The 20903-nt window shown below is 60.6% G+C and overlaps 1 protein-coding gene across 1 annotated transcript in view; it reads left to right on the top strand.

The window, feature by feature from the left end:
- Positions 1 to 5760: 5760 nt before the first annotated feature.
- The window catches only part of BMP1 (bone morphogenetic protein 1), a 30506-nt gene continuing 15363 nt past the window's right edge, over positions 5761 to 20903 (top strand). Inside the window, exons 1-7 of the mRNA XM_030964269.1 lie at positions 5761 to 5944; positions 15324 to 15437; positions 15509 to 15655; positions 15741 to 15858; positions 17211 to 17389; positions 17509 to 17614; positions 17948 to 18072. Coding sequence (XP_030820129.1) covers positions 5806 to 5944; positions 15324 to 15437; positions 15509 to 15655; positions 15741 to 15858; positions 17211 to 17389; positions 17509 to 17614; positions 17948 to 18072 — 928 coding nt within the window. The 5' untranslated portion in view covers positions 5761 to 5805. The remainder of the gene's footprint in view (positions 5945 to 15323; positions 15438 to 15508; positions 15656 to 15740; positions 15859 to 17210; positions 17390 to 17508; positions 17615 to 17947; positions 18073 to 20903) is intronic.

The following is a 20903-nucleotide window of genomic DNA, read 5'->3' as shown; positions in this document are numbered from 1 at the left end:
GGATCTGGAGCTATCAGGATCAGGCACTGTAAGAATTGGGAATTATTGGGGTTTTTGGGATGAGGGAGCTGGTGCTGGAATCAGGCATTATTAGGCTCGGGTGTTATTGGGACAGGAATGCTGGCACTGTTAGGATCAGGAGTTATTGGGATCAGGATGTTGGTGTTATTAGGATCAGGAATTATTGGGATCGGGAGTTATCAGGATCAGGAATTATAAGAATTGGGAATTATTGGGGTTTTAACATGAGGGAGCTGGTGTTGGGATCAGGCATTATTAGGCTCGGGTGTTATTGGGACAGGAATGCTGGCACTTTTAGGATCAGGAATTATTGGGATCAGGGTGTTGGTGTTAATAGGGTCAGGAGTTATCAGGATCAGGCACTGTAAGAATTGGGAATTATTGGGGTTTTTGGGATGAGGGAGCTGGTGTTGGGATCAGGCATTATTCAGCTCAGATAAGAATGCTGGCACTGTTAGGATCAGGAATTATTGGGATCAGGATGTTGGTGTTATTAGGATCAGGGGGCTTGGGGACTGGGATATTGGGATCAGACACTATTAGGTGGTTCTATAAGGATCAGGAGTTATAATCATCACGATTTTATTAGGATCAGGCTTTATTAGGATAGGACTCTGGCATTATTAGCATCAGGAGTTATCAGGATCAGGTACTGTAAGAATTGGGAATTATTGGGGTTTTTGGGATGAGGGAGCTGTTGTTGGGATCAGGCATTATTAAGCTCAGGTGTTATTGGGACAGGAATGCTGGTATTGTGAGGATCAGGAATTATTGGGATCATGATATTGGTGTTAATAGGGTCAGGATTTATCAGGATCAGGCATTGTAAGAATTGGGAATTATTGGGGTTTTTAGGATGAGGGAGCTGGTGTTGGGATCAGACATTATTAGGCTCAGGTGTTATTAGGAATGAATGCTGTCACTGTTAGGATCAGGAATTATTGGGATCAGGATGTTGGTGTTATTAGGATCAGGAGTTGTTAGGACTGGGATATTGGTGTTATTGGGATCAGACACTATTAGGGCTGAGATGCTGGTTCTATAAGGATCAGGAGTTACAATGACCACGATTTTATTAGGATCAGGCTTTATTAGGATGGGATCAGGCATTATTAAGACCAGGAGTTATTGGGATCAGGACACTGGCTTAGGGGCAGGGAGGAGGAACACGGAGCAGCCCATCCAGTCCCCAGGAATGGGAGCCCACCAGCCCCCCAGCCCCACACTGGCTGCAGCCCCTTCCCCACCAGGGGAGCTGCTCCTGCCAGCCGGGACCTGGGGCACCCATCCAGGGCCTCCTGCAGCTCCAGGGTGTCCCCCCCAAAGCCTCCCTGACCCTCAGGCTGCCCCCGAGGCTGGAGCAGATGGAGGAGGTGACAGAGAGTTGGCAGGACCAGGTCCTTGTGCAATAATTCCAATTTCCAGAGGTTTGCGGCACAGCGGGGACCTCGGGGGTCCTGGCAGGGGAAATCAGAGTAAAACCCGCCAAGTGATGCTGGGAGTGGGGGATCCCATCTCTGGCCACCCTGCAGCCCCCCTGGGTCGTGTGACAGTGGCCACAGGGACAATCCAGTGCCAGTCTCTCACTGCACAGGGACATGCCAGGGGTCACCTGTCCTGGTTCTGTGGGCAAAAGGTGTTGGGAACACGCCGGGCTGCTCCTGGCTGTGCAGGTTGTGGGCATGGAAGAGCTGAGGATGGGACCCAGGAATGCTCCTGGCAGCTCCCGGGGTCCCCCACCCTCACGGCTGTGCCGGTGCCAGGCCTTGGCATCGCCCGCCTGACATTCCAGGGTGCCAAGGAAACCCTGCAGGGCGGGCAGGGTGAGGTAGGAGCGCTGGAATCCGTGTGCCTGTGCCAGGTGACATCCCCCAGGGCTCCTGGGATGGGGACATTTGTGCCAGGTGACATCCCCCCAGGGCTCCTGGGATGGGGACATTTGTGCCAGGCCCCATTCCCCCAGGGATCCTGGGATAGGGACATTCCCATCCTGATATTCAGACCCTGCCAGGTGACATCTCCCAGGGCTCCTGGGATGGGGACATTTGTGCTGGGTGACATCTCCCAAGGATCCTGGGATGAGGACATTCCCATCCTGATATTCAGACCCTGCCAGGTGACATCTCCCCAGGGCTGCTGGGACAAGGACATTCCCATCCTGATCCTGAGGCCCAAAATCCCCCCAGAGCTCCTGGTGTGGGGACATTTGTGCCAGGTGACATCTCCCCAGGGCTCCTGGGATAGGGACATTCCCATCCTGATCCTCAGGCCTGACATCTCCCCAGAGCTCCTGGGATGGGGACATTCCCATCCTGATATTCAGACCCTGCCAGGTGACATCCCCCAGGGCTCCTGGGACGAGGACATTTGTGCCAGGTGACATCTCCCCAAAGATCCTGGGACGAGGACATTCCCATCCTGATGCTCAGGCCCCAAACCCCCCAGGGCTCCTGGGATGGGGACATTTGTGCCAGGTGACATCCCCCAGGGCTCCTGGGATGAGGACATTCCCATCCTGATCCTGAGGCCCAAAATCCCCCCAGAGCTCCTGGGATGGGGACATTTGTGCCAAGTGACATCCCCCAAGGATCCTGGGATAGGGACATTCCCATCCTGATCCTGAGGCCCCTCAGGACTCCTGGGATGGGGACATTCCTATCCTGATGCTCAGGCCCCAAACCCCCCAGGGCTCCTGGGATGGGGACATTTGTGCCAGGTGACATCTCCCCAGGGCTGCTGGGATGGGGAATTCCCATCCTGATGCTCAGGCTCCTGTTCCAGGTAGGGCTCCAGCTCGCAGTGCCGGTGGCCAGTGTCCTGCAGGGTGCCAGGAGCCCAGCCTGCAGCGGGATTTTGGGGGAATTTTTGGGCGTGGGAAAGGCTCCTGGGCCAGGCCGGGCTCCCCGGAGCGCTCCGTGAGAAAGGGGAGAGCTCAGGCTGGACAGCCACGGCTGGATCCTGACATCATGGACTGACATCATCCAGGGACTCCAAACATCCTCCCCAGCCCCAGCGCAGGATGAAAACAAAAAGGATTCCAAAAGTTTGTTTGTTTTCTTGGGAGATGGGCTCGAGGCTGGGGAGGAATCCAGCGGTTGCTCCCCAAATTCCCGTCCCTGGGATGAGCTGAGTGACCTGAGGGCAGAACAGGGACACAGTCTCAGCCTGGTTTTCCAGGGTTTATTTATCTGCTTCGAGGAGGAAAGAATTGCTGGATGTGGGTTTTGCAATAAGGGAGAAGGAGGAAAACATCCTGGGATGATCCTGATGGGGGAGGAAAGCGACGCAGAGATGAGGGGTGAAGGAGACTCCGTCATTCCTGGGGGGAATGAGCCCGGCCCTGGATGCAGGGGATCCCCGAAAGTGAAGGGAAAGGGGATTTGGGGGCTTGGTGGGCAGAGCCTGGATGCTGGTGTCACGCAGTGTGTCCCTGTGGGGGTCATCAAACACAGGAAACACTTAAAATCCTAAAAAACAACGTTAGTGCAAGTCTGGGAGTGCTGTGAGAGGAGAGGGATGGGTTTGTAGGGGCAGCACGGGGTGAGATCCTCCTGCAGCATTCCCAGGCTGGAATGGGCCAGGCAGGGCCACTGCAAGGGGACAGGGCTGTGTCCCTGTGCCTCGGCCACCCTGGGGGCTGGGATCGCCCTGGGGGGCTCCCCAAGTGCTCACCGGGGGGCTGACCCAGCTCCTGGGGTGCTCATCCTGATCCCAGGGTGCTCACCCACCCTCCTCTGTGTGGTCATCCCACTTTTGGGGTGCCTGGCCACCCTCCTTGGGGTGCTTGCCCAGTTTTTGGGGTGCTCATCCTCCTCCTGGCGTGTTCATCCTCCTCCTGGGTTCCTTGCCTACCATTCTCAGGGAGCTTTTCCAACTCCTGGGGCCCTCATCCTGATCCCAGGGTGCTCACACATCATCCCCAAGGTGGTCATCCCACTTTTGGGGTGCCTGGCCGCACTTCCTGGGGTGCTTGCCCAGTTTTTGGGGTGCTCCTCCACTCACACAACCTTCCTGGGGTGCTCATCCTGATCCCAGGGTGCTCACCCACCGTCCCCAAGGTGGTCATCCCAATTTTAGGGTGCTTGGCCACTCCTTCTGGGGTGCTTGCCCAGTTTTTGGGGTGCTCATCCTCCTCCTGGCGTGCTCATCCTCCTCCTGGGCTCCTTGCCTACCATTCTCAGGGAGCTTTTCCAGCTCCTGGGGTGCTCATCCTGATCCCAGGGTGCTCACCCACCCTCCTCTGGGTGGTCATCCCACTTTTGTGGTGCCTGGCCACCCTCCTTGGGGTGCTTGCCCAGTTTTTGGGGTGCTCATCCTGCTCCTGGTGTGCTCATCCCGCTCCTGGGCTCCTTGCCCACCGTTCTTGGGGTGCTTTTCCAGCTCCTGGGGTGCTCATTGAGTCCTTGGGGTGCTGGTCAGGATTTGGGGTGCAGGATGAGGGGTGAAGAAGCAGACATGTAGGATTTTGAGTCCAGGAGCAGGGGATATGGGACTGGAAAATGTGGGGAATGTGGGGTGGGAATTTGGGGTGCCAGAGCAGCACATGGGGTGTGGGACTGGGTGATTTTGGGGTGCTCGGGGACACGGGGTGGCACCCAAGGGGACAGATGGGTGCTGGGAATGTGGGATTTTTGTCCTGGGAATCTTGGGGGGCCAGGATTGATCCGGGGGGGGCCTGGATCGGTACCGGGGAACCGAGGGGTGGCACGAGCGGGGCTGGGGACACCGGATGGGACCGGAGTGGGGCAGGGGAGATATCGGGGGGCACGGAGAGGTGGGCGGGGGATCGGTGCTGGGGGACGGGGTGGGCTTGGGACCGGGGGAGAGCGGGGTCGGTGCCGGGGGAGACCGGGATCAGGACTGGGATATGGGACAGGACTGGGAGAGAACGGGATCGGTACCGGGGGAGAGCGGGATCGGTACCGGGATATGGGACAGGACTGGGAGAGAACGGGATCGGTACCGGGAAAACGGAACGGGAATGGGGGAAAGGGGATCGGTACCGGCATATGGGACAGGACTGGGAGAGAACGGGATTGGTACCGGGGAAAACGAAACAGGACCGGGAGAGACTGGGATCGGTACCGGGATATGGAACAGGGTTGGGGGAGAGCGGGATCGGGACTGGGGGAGACCGGGATCGGTACCGGGGAAAACGAAACAGGACCGGGAGAGACCGGGATTGGTACCGGGATATGGGACGGGACTGGGCGAGACCAGTATCGGTACCGGGAAAACGGAGCGGGACTGGGGGAGAGCAGGTCGGTCCCGGGGAAAACGGAACAGTAATGGAGAAAACCGGGTCGGTACCGGAGAAAAGGGAACAGGGCTCGGGGAGAGCGGGATCGGTACCGGGGATATGGGACGGTACCGGGGGAGACTGGGATCGGTACCGGGGATATGGGACGGTACTGGAGAGAGCTCGATCGGTACCGGGCGATACGAAACGGGACCCGGGGGGTGCGGGACGGGACGGGACGGGGCAGCCCCGGCCCGGGCGCTGCGGAGGGGCAGGAGCGGGGGCTGCGGGCCAGGTCCCGGTCGCCGCCGCCCCCCCGGCGCTGGCCCCGCTCCGAGCCCTGCGCCCGGGGCTGCAGGGGCCGAGCTCCGCGCTTGAACCCGCCCCCGCCAGATCTCATTTCCCTAAAAAAAAAAAAAAGAAAAAAAAAGAGAGAGAAAAAAAAAAGAAGAAGGGAGAGAGAGCGAGGGGAAAAAAAAAAAAAAAAAAAGCGAAGAAGGGAAGGAAAGAGGGAAGAGAGGAAAAAAAAAACGCCGGCCGGAGCCATGGCCGGGCTGCGGAGCTGCGGGCTGCTCTTCTGCCTGCTCCTGGCCCGGGCCCTGCACTTTCCGGACTATTCCTACGTGCTGGAGGAAGAGGAGGAGGACGAGGAGCCCCTGGACTACAAGGACCCCTGCAAAGCCGGTGAGAGCGGGGGGATGCGCGGACGGGCGGACAAAGGGGAGCGCGGGGGCCGCGGCTGCGGGAATGAGCGCGGGGAGCGGCGCCGTGCCCCGCACGCACCTCGGGGCTCCGCAGCGCCGGGCCCGGGGAGTCCCGGCCGGCCGGGCTCGGGGGGACGGCAGGAGCAGCGGGTCCCGCTCCGGGGTGCGGCTGGTTGTACTTAGGGTGAGGAGCAGGGGGGGCTGGCCCCGCGCCCCGCTTTCCCTGCCCGCTCCTGGCTGCACCGGCAGCTGTCAAAAGCAGCGGGGAGCCCCCCGCCCCCCATCGCAGCCCCCCCTCTCCATCCCACGCCAGCACCCCCATCCCTGAGCCCACGCTCTGCACCCCTTGGCTTTCTCCCTCTCCCCCAGCCCGCAGCCCAAGCTCGTCCCCCCCGGGACAGCCGGGAGGTGCCACCACGGGCTGGGGTCCCTCCGTGCCGGGACGGGGGGTTCGGAGCTGCTCCCCGGGTTTTGGAAGGGCTGGGAACAAACTGGGTGCTGCGGGGGCCAAATCCCCGTCTCCCAAGGGGATGGAAGGGTTTGGGGAAGGGGGAAACTGAGGCACGGGAGGGCCGTGCAGGGCTGAGCCTGCTGCGAGGGCCGGGGTCTGGCGGGGGATCACGTTTCTCTGTACTGGCATTGTCTGCGCTGCAAGGCGGCTGTTGATATAACTCTGTCTACACGAGGGCTTTTTTCTGGCCAAAAATCCTTCCCTTCCTGCCCTCCCGGGCTGAAACAGCAAGGCTTGCAAAACCGTCCGGGCAGAGCCGGCTGGAGCCTTCCCCCCGCTCCCGCTTCCTCCAGCTGAGCGCCGGGGACGAGGCTTCCCCGCTGTCCGCTCCTCGCCCCCCTCCCGTGCACCCCGAGACCCCCCCTCCCCTCCCGGGGCCGGCTGTTGCCCCCTTCCCATTGCCGTCCTGCCTTTATGAGATCCTGATGGGATTAATTTAATTACGGGAGCCGGGGGTGGGGGACGGGGTGGGAATCAGGCCCTGCCACGCATGGAGCAAGCCGGGGATTCACCCTCGTTTGGCTCCACAGGACCGAGATGATGAAATTCAAATTTCCGGGGAGCCAGAACCCCCTGGCATCCTCCTGACCCACCCCCGGCATCCCATGCGGGGGTTTGGTTCAATTTTGGGGTGTTGAGACCCCTCCCCGAGCTCCGAGCAGCGCCAGAAACGGCCAAACATTAAAATTTTGCCATTTCCACGGCTGCGGGGAGGGAAAACACCGGGAGAGGGATTTGTGTTCCTCGTGCCAGAGGTATCCTGAGGCCACCGGCTGCCCGAGGCTCGCCGGCCACCCCGGTGATGCCACCGCGGTGATGCCACCCGTCTGCAGCGGTGCCAGCGGAAGGGGAAGCGCCTCCCGTGCCGCCGCGTCGCTTCCAAGGATGCCAAAACGGGAAAGCGCCGGGAGATGCAGCCCTTGGAGCAGCCCCGGGGCGGTCAGGGAGGAAGGAACCGGCCGTGGCCCCGGTTTCCCTTCACCCGGTCAGGTCTCGGTGCCCGGGAGCGGCCGCCGGGTCAGATCCGGGTCGGATCTCCGGTTGGGAAAGGCGGCGGGAAGGGCTGGAAGGGCTGGAAGGGCTGGAAGGGCTGGAAGGGCTCCCAGCGCCCCCGGCTGTGCTGGGACAGCGGTCCCGGGGCTCGGGGTGGCTCATCCCGGCCAGCCGGGGCTGGATGAGCATTTGGGATGGGATCCGAGACCCCTTGGGTGCCCCCAGCCCCGTGAGGATGGGATTGAGCCCATCTGGTACCCCGGCTCAGCTCCACATCCACAATTTGGGGTGCTTGGCTAAACTGGGGGGCTGAAACCCCCCTGTCCAACGTTCCACCACCCACTGGGAGAGAAACACGGGGGTGCAGAGCCCATGGGGGCTCACACAGCCCCCCCAAAGTGGGGGTTTGGGGGGATCTCCTCTCCCAAACTCCCACGGGGAGCTCAGCATCACCTCTGAGCTCCTGAGATTTCTGAGCTTCTGGCAGAACCACGGGACAGACGGACAGGGCTGGGGGGCTGAGCCCCCCTTCCCGGCTGCAGGAGCTTCCCAGCCGTGCCTGGAGTTCTCCAGCCGCCGGGATTTCACCTAGATTACACTTTCCAGGCGTAGCCAGCCCAGGCTACTGGTTGCAGTCACACTTGTCAAGCTGCCCAAAAATATTTTCCAGCCGTTATATGTCACTTATTCATGCCGGCTAAAAAATCCACCCGCGGAGCCCGGGGCCGGCGGGAGGCCTGCGGTTCAGGGCTCGGCAAAACCTTGGAAAATCTCAGGCCGGTCGCGGGATCTGCTTTATCTTTGTGTAATCACCCGTTCGGAGCGGCGGCATCCTCCGGCGGGGGCCCGGGGTGCCACGGCGGGGCCGGGGGCTCTCTCCTCGCTGCCCTCCCTTCCCCGGCTCCTGGGAAACGCCTCGGCTGCTGATTCACGCCGGCGGGTCGTGCCCAGGGGGGAGACGGCGCTTCCTGAGGCTTTATCCGGGGCTGGGAAACACATGGCCGGGAAGGACGGGGAGAGCCGGGGAGAACAAAGCGGCCGGGAGGGGATGCGGGGAGAGGAGGAGGAATGGATCGCCGTGGGGTTTCCCCGAAATTTCTCCCCGAGAAGGGAGTTTTCCGGGCAACAGCGTGTCCTCCGGCTTGCCTGTGGCTGTGCTGAGGATTTTTGGAGGTGTCTGGAGAGAAAAAGGCTCACCCTGCATGCCGAGGAGCTGTGGGAAGAGGAGGACCCGTTATCACCTGGCCAAGGGCTGCGGGAGGTCGCTGTGGACAAATTTGGTGTGGCAAACTTGAGTGGCAAACTTGAGTGGCAAACTTGGCATAGTAAACTTGAGTGGGAAACTGGAGTGGCAAAATTGGAGTGGCAAAATTGAGCGGCAAAACTGAGTGGTAAACTTGGAGTGGCAAACTTGGCATGGCAAACTGGAGTGGCAAAGTTGGAGTGGCAAACTTGGCATAGTAAACTTGAGCGGCAAACTTGGAGTGGCAAACTTGGCGTGGCAAACACAGAGTGGCAAACTTGAGTAGCAGACTTGGCATGGCAAATTTGGCGTGGTAAACTTGAATGGCAAAGTTGGAGTGGCAAACTTGGCGTGGCAAACTTGAGTGGCAAAATTGGCATGGCAAAGTTGAGTGGCAAACTTGGAGTGGCAAACTTGAGTGGCAAACTTGGCATGAAAAACTTGGCATGGCAAACTTGAGTGACAAAATTGGCATGGGAAACTTGGGTGACAAAATTGGCATGGCAAACTTGAGTGGCGAACTTGGCATGGCAAAGTTGGAGCGGCAAAGTTGGAGTGGCAAACTTGGAGTAGCAGATTTGGCATGGGAAACTTGAGTGGCAAACTTGGCGTGGCAAACTCAGAGTGGCAAACTTGGCGTGGCAAACCAGGCTCCACACACGTGCGAAGGCAGTGGGAACATCCCGAGGGTTTGTCAGGGAGCCGGGAGCAGGGAAGGGAAGGGGTTAAGCCCTCGGGAAGGGGTTAAGGTGTGCTGGGAGGGGGGATTGTGAGGACAGGAAGCACAACGGGGGGGATGTTTACAGCCAGAGCCCCTGGGAGGATGCCCAGAGGGCTGGGAGCCCTTTGCAGGGACAGGGACAGGGACAGGAGAGCCCCACGTGTGTGGGGTTGGCTGTCAGGGCCCGTCCCCGTCTCCATTCCCTGTCCCTGCTGCCACCAGGCTCCTCTCCAAAGTGACAACAACCTCCCCGACATCCCCTTGGGCAGTGCAATTTCCAAATATTTTCCTTTGCAGCAGCTCTCCCTTTCGCAGGGACTGCTGCTCTTGGCCCGGGATGTGTTTTCCTCGGTGACCTGGCTGCAGAGGGGATGCGGGGAGACCTCACTCCCTGCACACAGCTCCTTCCATCCCGGCGTGCCTCAGCCTTGGCATCCTCCACGCCGAGCCCTGCACGAGGCTCTTTCCTCCTTTTGCTGTCACGGAAGAGCAGCAGAAGGAAAAGGCTCCCCTGGAGTGCTCCAATCATCCCTCCCACTCCCAGCCTGCCCCCGACCGACGTTTCCTGCCCCTGGAATTCGTTTGCTGCCCGGGATGTTTATTCGAGGCTCCGCGGTGCTCATTTCATGGCCCGGAGCGGGCGAAGGGCTTGGTTGGAGCCTGAACGCCGCTGCCCAGGGCTGGGGAGGGAATTTGGCTGCGGGTGCTCAGGGAAGCGTTGGCGGAGGGAGGATGTGCCTCGCACCGGAGGGAATCCGGGGTTGGGATCGTCCCTCCGCCGTGGATGTTGTGCTGGAGCCTCTCTGCCGTGCCCAGCGCCGGCTGCTGGCACAGCCCTGGGCATCCCGAACCCACCAGCTGGGATAAGGATGCTCTGGCAGGGAAGCGGGAGGTGGGGGATGGCATTGAGGGATATCTGAGCTCTTGGGGGGTGCTGAGTGGCTCTATCCCCCCGTGCCTCAGTTTCCCCAAGCCCACACAGGGGCTGTGATCTGGCCTGGCTCCCAGCCTGGCCTCCCAGCCTTGAATTCCTGCTTTGTGCCTGCCGGGCTGCTCGGAAGGTGCTCTGGGAAAGCAAATACTCCTCGGCCCGGCGTTTACAGGCTGGCGGCTCCTTCTGCCCCGCCGCCGGCGAGGGGCACCGGGAGAGGGGCTGAGCGGTGCCGGGGGGCGGGAGAGGGGCTGCTTCCCGTCCGTCTGTCCCGGAGAGGGGCTGCTTCCCCTCCGTGTGTCCCGGGGGTCTCCCTGCAGGGCTGCTCCCCCCAGCCCCAAAACCCCGGCATGCTCCGAATCCTTCCAGCCCGGGATGCTCCGAATCCTTCCACCTCCACCCCCGTCCCACCGCGGGCAGTGCAGACCCCCAGGGCCGGGGGGAACCCCCTGGCCGGGCCGCGGCCCCGGCGAGCTTGGCTGCACAGCTGGGCCGGCGTGCGGGGGCGAGGGGCGGTGCGAGGAGCATTCCGCGCATATTTAAGGGCTCCGAGAGCCAGTGGGACTCTGCTCCGGTCGCTCCGTGGCTTTACAGCCCGGGACGCACCTATTGAAGGTCTCGCTTCCATCCCGGCCCCGGCTGGGGCAGAGAGGTTCCATCCCTGCTTCCTTCCACATCCCAAATCCTGCCTGCACAGCGAGGGATGCTTGGGACTCGCGCAGGATTTGGGGTGACTGGGATGGAGCTGCTGAGCCCCTGAGGGAATGCTGGGCTGGGCTGATGCCGCCTTTGAGGGCTCCTGGCGCCCACACGGGGATGAAGATCCCTCCTGCTCAGGGACCTTCAAGATGCACAAGGGGGAACCTGCACACGGGTGAGGATCCCTCCCATCTGGTGCCCTTTGGTGGGATCTTTGGCAGGGATGAGGAACCCAGGGTCCTTCAAGAGCTGGTGAGACCCACACAAGGATCGGGATCTTCCCCAACCTTTGGTGGGATCTTGGCAGGGATGAGGGTCTCTCCTGCCCAGTGTCCTTTGAGAGCTGGTGGCTCCCACAGGAGGATGAGGATCTTTCCTACCCTTTGATGTGATCTTCATGAGGATGAAGGTCCCTCCTGCCCGGTGTCCTTTGAGAGCTGGTGGACCCACAGGAGGATCTTTGGTGAGATCTTGGCAGGGATGAGGGACCTTCCTGCCCAGTGTCCTCCAAGGCCTGGTGTGACCCATATGAGGATGAAGATCTTTCCACCCTCTGGTGGGATCTTCACAGGGATGAGGGTTTCCTGCCCGGTGCCCTTTGAGGTCTGGTGAGACCCACAGGAGGATCTTTGGTGGGATCTTCACAGGCATGGGGGTCCCTCCTCAATGTCCATTGAGGCCTGGTGAGGCCTACACAAGGATGAGGACCTTTCCCACCCTCTCGTGGGATCTTCATAGGGATGAGGGTCCCTCCTCAGTGTTCTTCAAGGCCTGGTGATTCCCACAGGAGGATGAGGATCTTTTCCACCCTCTGGTGGGATCTTCACAGGAATGAGGGTCTCCCCTACCCATTGTCCTTCAAGGCCTGGTGAGACCCACAGGAGGATGAGGATCTTTCCACCCTTTGGTGGGATCTTGGCAGGGATGACAGTCCCCCCTGCTCAGTGCCTGCGAGGTCTGGTGAGATTCACACGAGGATCCTTGGTGAGATCTTCACAGGGATGAGGGTCCCTCCTGCCCATTGTCCTGTGAGGCCTGATGAGACCCACATGAGGATCTTTCCCACCCTTTGGTGACATCTTAGCAGGGATGGATGAGGATCCCAGCGCCTTCAAGGCCTGGTGAGACCCTCAGGAGGATCTTTGGTGGCATCCTGACAGGGATGGGGGTCCCTCCTGCCCTGCACCACGCCCGGAGCCTCCACTGCCCCAGCCTGCCCTGCAATGTGATCCTGTGCTGTTTATCTGCCAAGGCTTCCCCTCGGCTCTGTTTGCTCTTCCCGGCTCCCAGAACATCCCATCTGTGCCCCAGCCCCTTCCCAGTGCCTGTTTCATCCCCTTTCTCCTGCACCAGAGCTCCCAGCCTTGCTGGGGCCCGAGGTCAGGCTCATCCCAAACTCTCAGTGACACCAGAGAGGTCAGGCCCGTGGCTGCCCCTGCACGGCTCACCTTGCCCAGGGGGATGCTGAGCTCCTGCATCCCGGGCAGGGAGCAGAGGGACCCGGCAGGGGGATCCAGGAGGATCAGGAGGTGCCTGTGGGATCAGCATGGGGTTGCTGGGGGGGTTTGGCCCTGATCCGAATGAAAAACCTTGTTTGTCTAAAGCTTCAGCCCCGGGGTTACGTCAGCGTTCCGAGAACCCGAAAGAAAACACAGCACAAAAAGTCAAACAACAGAGGAGGGCTGAGCTATCCCCGCCTGCGGGGGGCGGGGGCCGAGCTCCGTGGGAGCAGCTCCCAGAGCCGCCTGTGCTCTGGGGGGCGGCAGGGATGGAGCTCATCCATCCCCCTCTCCCCTCCTTCCCTCCCGGCTGCTCCGTGCCCCACGCCTGGCCTCGGAGCCGGCACCGCATCCTCCTCCCCGCTGGCATCGCTGGCACCGCATCCCCCGCCTTGGCACGGCCGCGCTCGGACCTTGCCCCCAGGGCCTCTGTGACAGAGCAGCGAGCAGCCCAGGCTGGGCTCCCAGGCTGGCAGCAGCTCAGGGACACCAGGACACCCCCAGGGATGGCTGGGGACCTGTGTCCCCAGTTTGGGGTCTCTTGGGGACCGTGCCCCGGCGGGGTGAGGGGATGTGCTGCAGGCGGTGTGACCCTTCGGGGGTGTTTCCTCCTTGCCCCCAGGGCCTCTGTGACAGAGCAGCGAGCAGCTCCTGTGGCACAGCCCGCGATGTCCCACACTGGGAGCAGCTCAGGGACACCAGGAGAGCTCCAGGGGGGACCTGTGTCCCCTGTTTGGGGTCCCTCCGGCACCATGCCCCGGCGGGGTGAGGGGATGTGCTGAAGGCGGTGTGACCCCTCGGGGGTGTTTCCTCCTGTTAACCTGGGCTGGGCCCAGCAGAGGGCTGGGATCCCTCCTGCCAAGAGACCCTCGAGTCTGCAGAGGGTCCCCCTCACTTGCAGGGGCTCCCCCTCACTTGCAGGGGCTCCCCCTCACTTGCAGGGGGTCCCCTCACTTGCAGGGGTCCCCATCACTTGCAGGGGCTCCCCCTCACTTGCAGGGGTCCCCTTTGCTCGCAGGGTGTCCCCTCCACCTCTCCCACACGAACAAGTGGCAGCAGCGTGGCAGCGTCCCCAGGGAAGCCCCTCGGGGAGTTTAACAGCGTCTGGGGGGTTTTGATGAGAAAAGACCCCCCCAAAACACCCCACGTGTCACCTCATTCCACGGGCGCACAGGGAGCGAGTGGGAGGAGGACGTGACCGGAGCCCAAACCAACCCGGAATTTCTCAATTCAGCACTCTGGGCTTGGCCCCGGCGTGTCCGTGCAGGGATCGCTGCGGGGGCACCCCCGGGCGCCACCACCCCGTGCCCTCCGGGGCTCTGGGGCAGCCCAGCCGCCTGGAACCTGCGGGAAAAGCAGCCCCCCATCCCCGGGCCGGCCTGCCCGCCTCTCTCGCGGCTCCCAAATCCCTCACATATGGTTTCTATATCACTTGGCTCCGCCGGCGCTTGCTCGGCTCTAAGCGAGCTTACTTTCCCTTGTCTTTCCATGCAGCTCTTGGCAAGGGATGCTCGTCCTGCTCGGCGGCCCCGGTCCTCCCCCGCGCTGCCCGTTCGGACACGTCTCTCCCGGCCCCGGGGAGGGTGTGGGGAGGCCGGGGCCGGCTCCTGCCTCTGCTCTGCCCTCAAATTGCAGCCTGGCCGTGCCAGCCGCAGGTCGCTGCCAGGGGAGGTGCCGGCCCCGGCTTGTTTGTGCTTCACTCGGCGCTGCCGCAGGTCTGCTCTCCACCCCGGAGCTTCCCCCGATGGGATTCACCCAGCGGGCAGTGCTGGGGACGGCCCCAAAACGCGGCTGTTTCACCCCAAAGCGCTCCACACCCCCGCTGCAGCGAGGTTTGGGCTCGGGGCGGCGCAAAGGGATGGGATCCAGTCTGCTCCTCTGACCCCCGGCTTTCTGGACCTCTCAGGGTTATCCTAATTGTCCCGCCTTGCCTTCATAATTAGTGGCTCTTTAGGGATCCATTTGCAAACTGCCTGGAGCGCGACCTTGGCTCCGCTCGCCCTCTTCCCCTGAGCTGCTCCGGCCACCCCGTTCCCCAGCGCTGCCCGAGCCAGGGGGTTCCAGGCACCCTCTGCTCTCCCCAGGTACCCCCAAAACCGGTGAGGAACCCCCAGCTCCGGAGCCGCGGCCTGAGCTCAGCCAGCCCCGGTGTCCCCGGGGCTCGGGGCCGGCCCAGCGCCGGGAGCCGCGGCCGCGGAACGGACCACAGAGAGCAGGAGGAAGGGTTTGGAGCAGGGTTGTGTCCTCCAGCCCCGCGATACTGCTGCAGGAGGGGGGTGCCCGGCAGACGGCGGCCCCGCTCCTGCGGGCTCCGGGCACAGCGGGAGCTTCCCGGCCCAGATGGCTCCGCTCAGAGCTCCGGATGACTCAGAGGTCGCTGCTTGGAGCATCCTGGGGCTCTCGGAGCTCGCACAGGGCTGGGGGGCAAGAGCCGGGCAGGAAGGGGGTCCTGAAGCCAGCAAAAGTCGGCAGGGGGGGGGAAGGCAGTTTTGCAACACAAATAATAATAATAGAAACTCGAAAAAGTGATGGATGGGTTTTATGCGATCCAGATGTGAGAGCGGGGCTGGCTCCAGCTGCTGGGGAATGAGGGGAGCCCGGCCAGTACCACACTCAGCTGAAGGAGAGAGAGAGGAGGAGGAGGGGGAGGAAGGGCTTGCCTTCGTCTTTGGGGCTTGCCAGGTGTGGAGGGGCTGGGGGGAGGCACCCGATGGGATTTGGGATCCACAAAGGAGGGCTCACACCTCCCCTTCCCCTGCCAGCCGCCTTCCTGGGTGACATCGCCCTGGACGAGGAGGACCTGCAGCTCTTCCAGGTGGACCGCGTGGTGGACCTGGCCCGTCACACCATCACCCGCCTGCCCTCCAACTCCTCAGGTACCCCCTGCCCGCCTCCAGCGCCCCCCGCCCGCCTCCTGCCGCCCCTGCTGACCGCCCCATCCCCACAGGCAGCAACGGCACCAGCCCCCGGCCGGGGCAGCCTCGGCGCCGCCGCCGGCGGCCGCGCCCCCGAGCCGCCCGCGCAGCCACGTCCCGGCCCGAGCGGGTGTGGCCGGACGGGGTCATCCCCTACGTGATCAGCGGCAACTTCAGCGGTGAGTGAGAGCCCAGCGAGGGGTGCCCGGCCCCGCCGTGCCTCAGTTTCCCCGCCGGGCTGACCCCCGCGCCGCCCCTCCGCAGGCAGCCAGCGAGCCATCTTCCGGCAGGCCATGCGCCACTGGGAGAAGCACACGTGTGTCACCTTCCTGGAGCGCAACGACGAGGACAGCTACATCGTGTTCACCTACCGGCCCTGTGGGTGCGTGCAGGGCTGCTCCAGACCCGCTCTGGGGCTCGGTTTTGGGGTGGGATCCGTCTGTTTGGGGTGCAGGAGGTGCCGCAGCCGCTGGGGATGAGGTCGGTGGCGCGGCACCAGCCCGGGCTTGCAGCGGGGCTGGAGCCAAAGGAAACAGGGGTTTGGACGAGCTCAGCATCTTCACACGTCAGGGCACGGCCCTGGCCAAGCAGATGGTGGTTAGGAGGAGGATTTCCCCTGGAATGGGAGCCCCTGCGTGGGCGCAAACCCTGAGCCTGGGTCCAGAGCACAGGGACGGAGCAGCTCGGCTGCAGGGCAGGGGCAAGGATGGCACCAGGCGGGCACCCCTGGCAGCAGGACCATGGGATCTGGGCAGGAGCAAGGATGGCTCCAGGGAGCTGGGTGGGCACCCCTGCGTGGGCACCCCTGGCAGCAGAGCCATGGGATCTGGGCAGGGGCAAGGATGGCTCCAGGTGTGGGAATCTACAAAACCAGAGGGTTTTGGGAAAGCTGCAAAAGGCCGGCGATACCAGGGAGCTGGGTGGGCACCCCTGGCAGCAGAGCCATGGGATGTGGGGCAGGAGCAAGGATGGCACCAGGGAGCTGGGTGGGCACCCCTGGGTGGGCACCCCTGGCAGCAGGACCATGGGATGTGGGGCAGGAGCAAGGATGGCACCGGGCGGGCACCCCTGGCAGCAGGACCACGGGATCTGGGCCTGGTGCAGCTGTGCCATGCCGTGCTGGGCCGTGCCATGCTGTGCTGGGCCATGCCATGCCAGCAGCTGAGCTCTCCCGGTTTCCAGGCCGAGCTGAGGCTCGAGTTGCTCCCATGGGCAGGATGCGTGGAGTTCTGTATCAGGGATGATTCCCACATGCCCAGCGTTTTTTGGGACCTGATTCTCCTGGCTGGGGAGCACCAGGATGTCTGTGACCTTGTTCACAGGGGTCTGAGGCTGAGGGAAGAGATGAGGATCTGACTCCATGTTTCAGAAGGCTGATTTATTATTTTATGATCTATTCTATTAAAACTATACTGAAAGAATAGAAGAAAGGATTTCATCAGAAGGCTAGCTAAGAATAGAAAAAGAAGGAATGATAACAAAGGCTTGTGGCTTGGACAGAGAGTCTGAGTCAGCTGGACTGTGATTGGCCATTAATTAGAAACAACCACATGGACCAATCACAGACCCACCTGTTGCATCCCACAGCAGCAGATAACCATTGTTTGCATTTTGTTCCTGAGGCCTCTCAGCTTCTCAGGAGGAAAAATCCTAAGGAAAGGATTTTCCATAGAAGATGTCTGTGACAGACGTCCACAGCAGAGAGCCAGGAACCAGCTGGTTGCTCCCCTGCAGGTGCTGCTCCTACGTGGGCCGCCGGGGAGGGGGACCCCAGGCCATCTCCATCGGCAAAAACTGTGACAAATTCGGCATCGTGGTGCATGAGCTGGGCCACGTCATCGGCTTCTGGCACGAGCACACGCGCCCTGACAGGGATGACCACGTCTCCATCATCAGGGAGAACATCCAGCCAGGTGGGGATGAGATTCCCTCCTCCTCCTCCTCCTCCTCCTCCTCCTCCTCCTCATCCCTGCTCCGGGGTGCTGCCGAAGTCGGGGTTCCCCTGGCAGTGCCCCCGTCCTGTGCTCCTCAGGGCAGGAATACAACTTCCTCAAGATGGAGCCTGAGGAGGTGGAGTCGCTGGGGGAGACCTATGACTTCGACAGCATCATGCACTACGCCAGGAACACCTTCTCCAGGTACAGCCTGGGTGTCCCCTGCTGTCCCCTCACATCCTGGGCACAATGGCACCGTGTCCCCAACCCCTGAGGGTGGTTAGCAGCTGTGCACAGAGCTAATTCCCTCCAAGAAAGGTTCCCATTGGCGTTCTGGCTGGGATGAAACCCCTCAGGTCCCTTCCCAGAGCAGGGAATTGCTGTCCCCGCTGGGGACACGTCCCCACTGACTCACCGGCCCGCAGGCTTTAATTAGCCGGGCTGCTTTAATTAGCCAGGCTGTTTTTAGCATCCTTCCCCGGCAGTGAGGCCGCAGGGCCGGCCATTCCCACCCAGCTCATCCCTTTCCTGCCCCAGGGGCATCTTCCTGGACACCATCCTGCCCAAGTACGACGTGAACGGCGTCCGGCCCGCCATCGGCCAGAGGACACGGCTCAGCAAAGGGGACATTGCCCAGGCCCGCAAGCTCTACCGCTGCCCAGGTGAGTGCCACCCCCCGAGGGCACTGACAGCCCAGGGCAGCACCCCAGGTTGTATTTCCCTCATCTTTACCCCACATCTTGGCAAAAGCGGCGTCATGCTGGGTGGATTCCCTGTTTCCAGGGGTTTTGGGTTCTCACTGCTGTGGGATTTCCCAAAGAGCACTCAAGGTGCCTTCTCCGTCCACTTTGGGGGGCTGTGAGCAGATCTGCCTGTGTGAGGGTGTCCTCAGCTGCCCTCTCTGCCCATTCCTGCAAGAAAAGAGCCTTGGGTGTGCACAGACAATTTGTGGGTCTTCGCTGATGCCAAATGGAGACTCCAGGAGATATGGAAATTACACAGCCATGAGTGGAGAAAGGTGACGATTCAGGCAGTGAGGAAGGGATGTGAAAGCCTTGAAAGGTGGATGCTCAACCTGACTTCACCATTGCTCCCATTTGGGACAAGCCACGGTCCCTTTTAATCCCTTTTAATCATAACGCTCCCCCTCAGAGCGTTGTCCCAAAAAATCCTCTCCAGAGCATCTTCTTGGAGCAGCCCTCAAAAGAGCATCCTCCAAAATCATCCCCAAAGATAATCTGCCAAAGAAATCCCCCGAAGAGCATCAGCCAAGAAATCCCCTAAAGAACATCCCCCAAAAAACATCCCCCAAAGAAATCCCTTAAAGAACATCCCCCAAAGAAATCCCCTAAAGAACATCCTGCAAAGAGCATCCTCCAAAAGCATCTCCCAAAAAGCATCCCCCAAAGAAATCCCACAAAGAGCATCCTCTAAAGAGCATCTCCCAAAAAAATCTCCCAAATAATCCTTCAAAGAGCATCTCCCCCAAGAGCCTCCTGCAAGAGCATCCCCCCAAAAAATCCTACAAAGAGCATCTCCCCTGAGAATTCCTACAAAAGAATCCTTAATGGAAGAGCAACCCTCCTCCAAGAGCATCTCCCAAAAAGCATCCCCCAAAGAAATCCCCTAAAAAGCATCCTCCAAAGAACATCATATAAAGAGAATCTCCCCAAAAAATCTCCCAAAAAATCCTTCAAAGGGCATCTCCCCCCAGAGCCTCCTGCAAGACCATCCCCCAAAAAATCCTACACAGATCATCTCCCTGTAAAATTCCTCCAAAAGAATCCTTCAAGGGAAGAGTATCCCCCCTAAGAATCCTTAAATGGAAGAAAAACCCTCCTCCAAGAGCATCTCCCAAAAAACATCCCCCAAAGAAATCCCACAAAGAACATCCTCTAAAGAGCATCCCCCAAAAAGCATCCCCCAAAAGGCATCCCCCAAAGAATTCCCCTAAAAAGCATCTCCCAAAAAACATCCCCCAAAGAATTCCCCCAAAGAGCATCTCCCCAAAAAATCTCCCAAAAAATCCTTCAAAGAACATCTCCCCCCAGAGCCTCCTGCAAGAGCACCCCCCAAAAAATCCCACACAGAGCATCTCCCTGTAGAATTCTTCCAAAAGAATCCTTCAAGGCAAGAGCATCCCCCTGCCCCCAGAGCATCTTCCAAGAGCATCCCCCTGAGAAATCCTCCACAGACCATTCCCCCAAGAGCAGAGCATCTCCTGAGAGCATCCTCTGACCCCACAAACACCCTTGGGGAGCGAAACCTCCTCGGAGCCTCCTCCAAGAGCCTCCTCCACCCCACCCCTGCCCCCAGAGGGGTTTGGGGACATCCTGATCCCATCAGAGCCCACAAATCCCCGCGGGGCTGGAGCAGAGCATCAGCAGAGCTCTGTTGTCACCTCGGAGGGCTCTGGGGCTGTGACCGTGAGCGGTGGCATTGTCCCAGGAGCGGGGAGGAGGTGGCTGGCACGAGTGCCCCGACAGCAGGCACATGCTCCGGGGCTGTGCTGCCAACATCTGCAAGGAGTTTGGCTCCCGCACGCTCCCGCTTAATTCCAGCGACTAATTAGCAGCCTGGAAGAGAGGGAAGCCTTTGTGAGGGGCCCCACGGCCGTGCCGCCTTCAGGGGAGCAGGAAAAGTGATTAGTTTGGAGCGAGGGAAAGCAAAAAACAACAAAAAAAAAAAGAATGGAGGAGCCCTCCCGAAAAAAAACCTCTGTGGATCACAAGCGTCCCCTTCTTTTGTTTCCAGCGCAAAGGGAAAAAAAGGCAGCGAGCCCAGGTTTCAAGCGGGCTTTTTTTTTTTTGCAGCGTTTCACCTTCCAGCCGAGCGGGCCGGTGGGGAGGGGGGCGGCGGAGCTCGGTGTGCAGCCTCATGTGGCTTCCAGATGGCAGCGCTGGGCCGGCTCCAGGCGCGGGAGCTGCCCGGAGCGCGGGCAGCGAGCCCGGCCCCGCGGCGTGGCACGGCCCGGGGGGCCCGGCAGCGCTCTGCCCCCGCCAGGAGCCTTGGACGGAGCCACGGAGCCGCGAGCAGCTCCAGGGAGGGATGGGGATGGCGGTGATGCGGGGTTTTTTTGGGTCCTCAGGGCTGGGAATTTGGATAGGAAAAGGGCGCTGGGGTGGGGGTGAAGGCAGTGATGCCCTTCCTGCTGCTAGGGGATGCATCTAACCCCTTCCCTTGATAGTAAAAGGTTTTAAAATCATAAAATTCAGGGAATTAGAAAGAAGGTAGACTTAGTGGGGCCTTGAAAAAATGTTAAAAATAGACTCTGAAAATATTAGGTTGTGTGATTGCCCGATCGTGTGAAATTGCACCTGCGTAAGCAGTATGTGAGAAATGATATAACTGTTAGATGTGATGATTGTTTAGTAATTAAATATAATTATTGTTTAATCGTAAGAAGAATCATGAGAAACTATGTTAGAAGTTTGAGGAGCCCATGCTTGGCTGAAATCTATGTATACAATCGAACAACATAAGTTTAACAATT

This window comes from Camarhynchus parvulus, chromosome 22 (assembly GCF_901933205.1).
Source record: "Camarhynchus parvulus chromosome 22, STF_HiC, whole genome shotgun sequence".
Classification (NCBI taxonomy): Eukaryota; Metazoa; Chordata; class Aves; order Passeriformes; family Thraupidae; genus Camarhynchus; species Camarhynchus parvulus.
The sequence above is the reverse complement of the archived record's forward strand: the minus strand, read 5'-3'. Positions and strand labels throughout refer to the sequence as shown.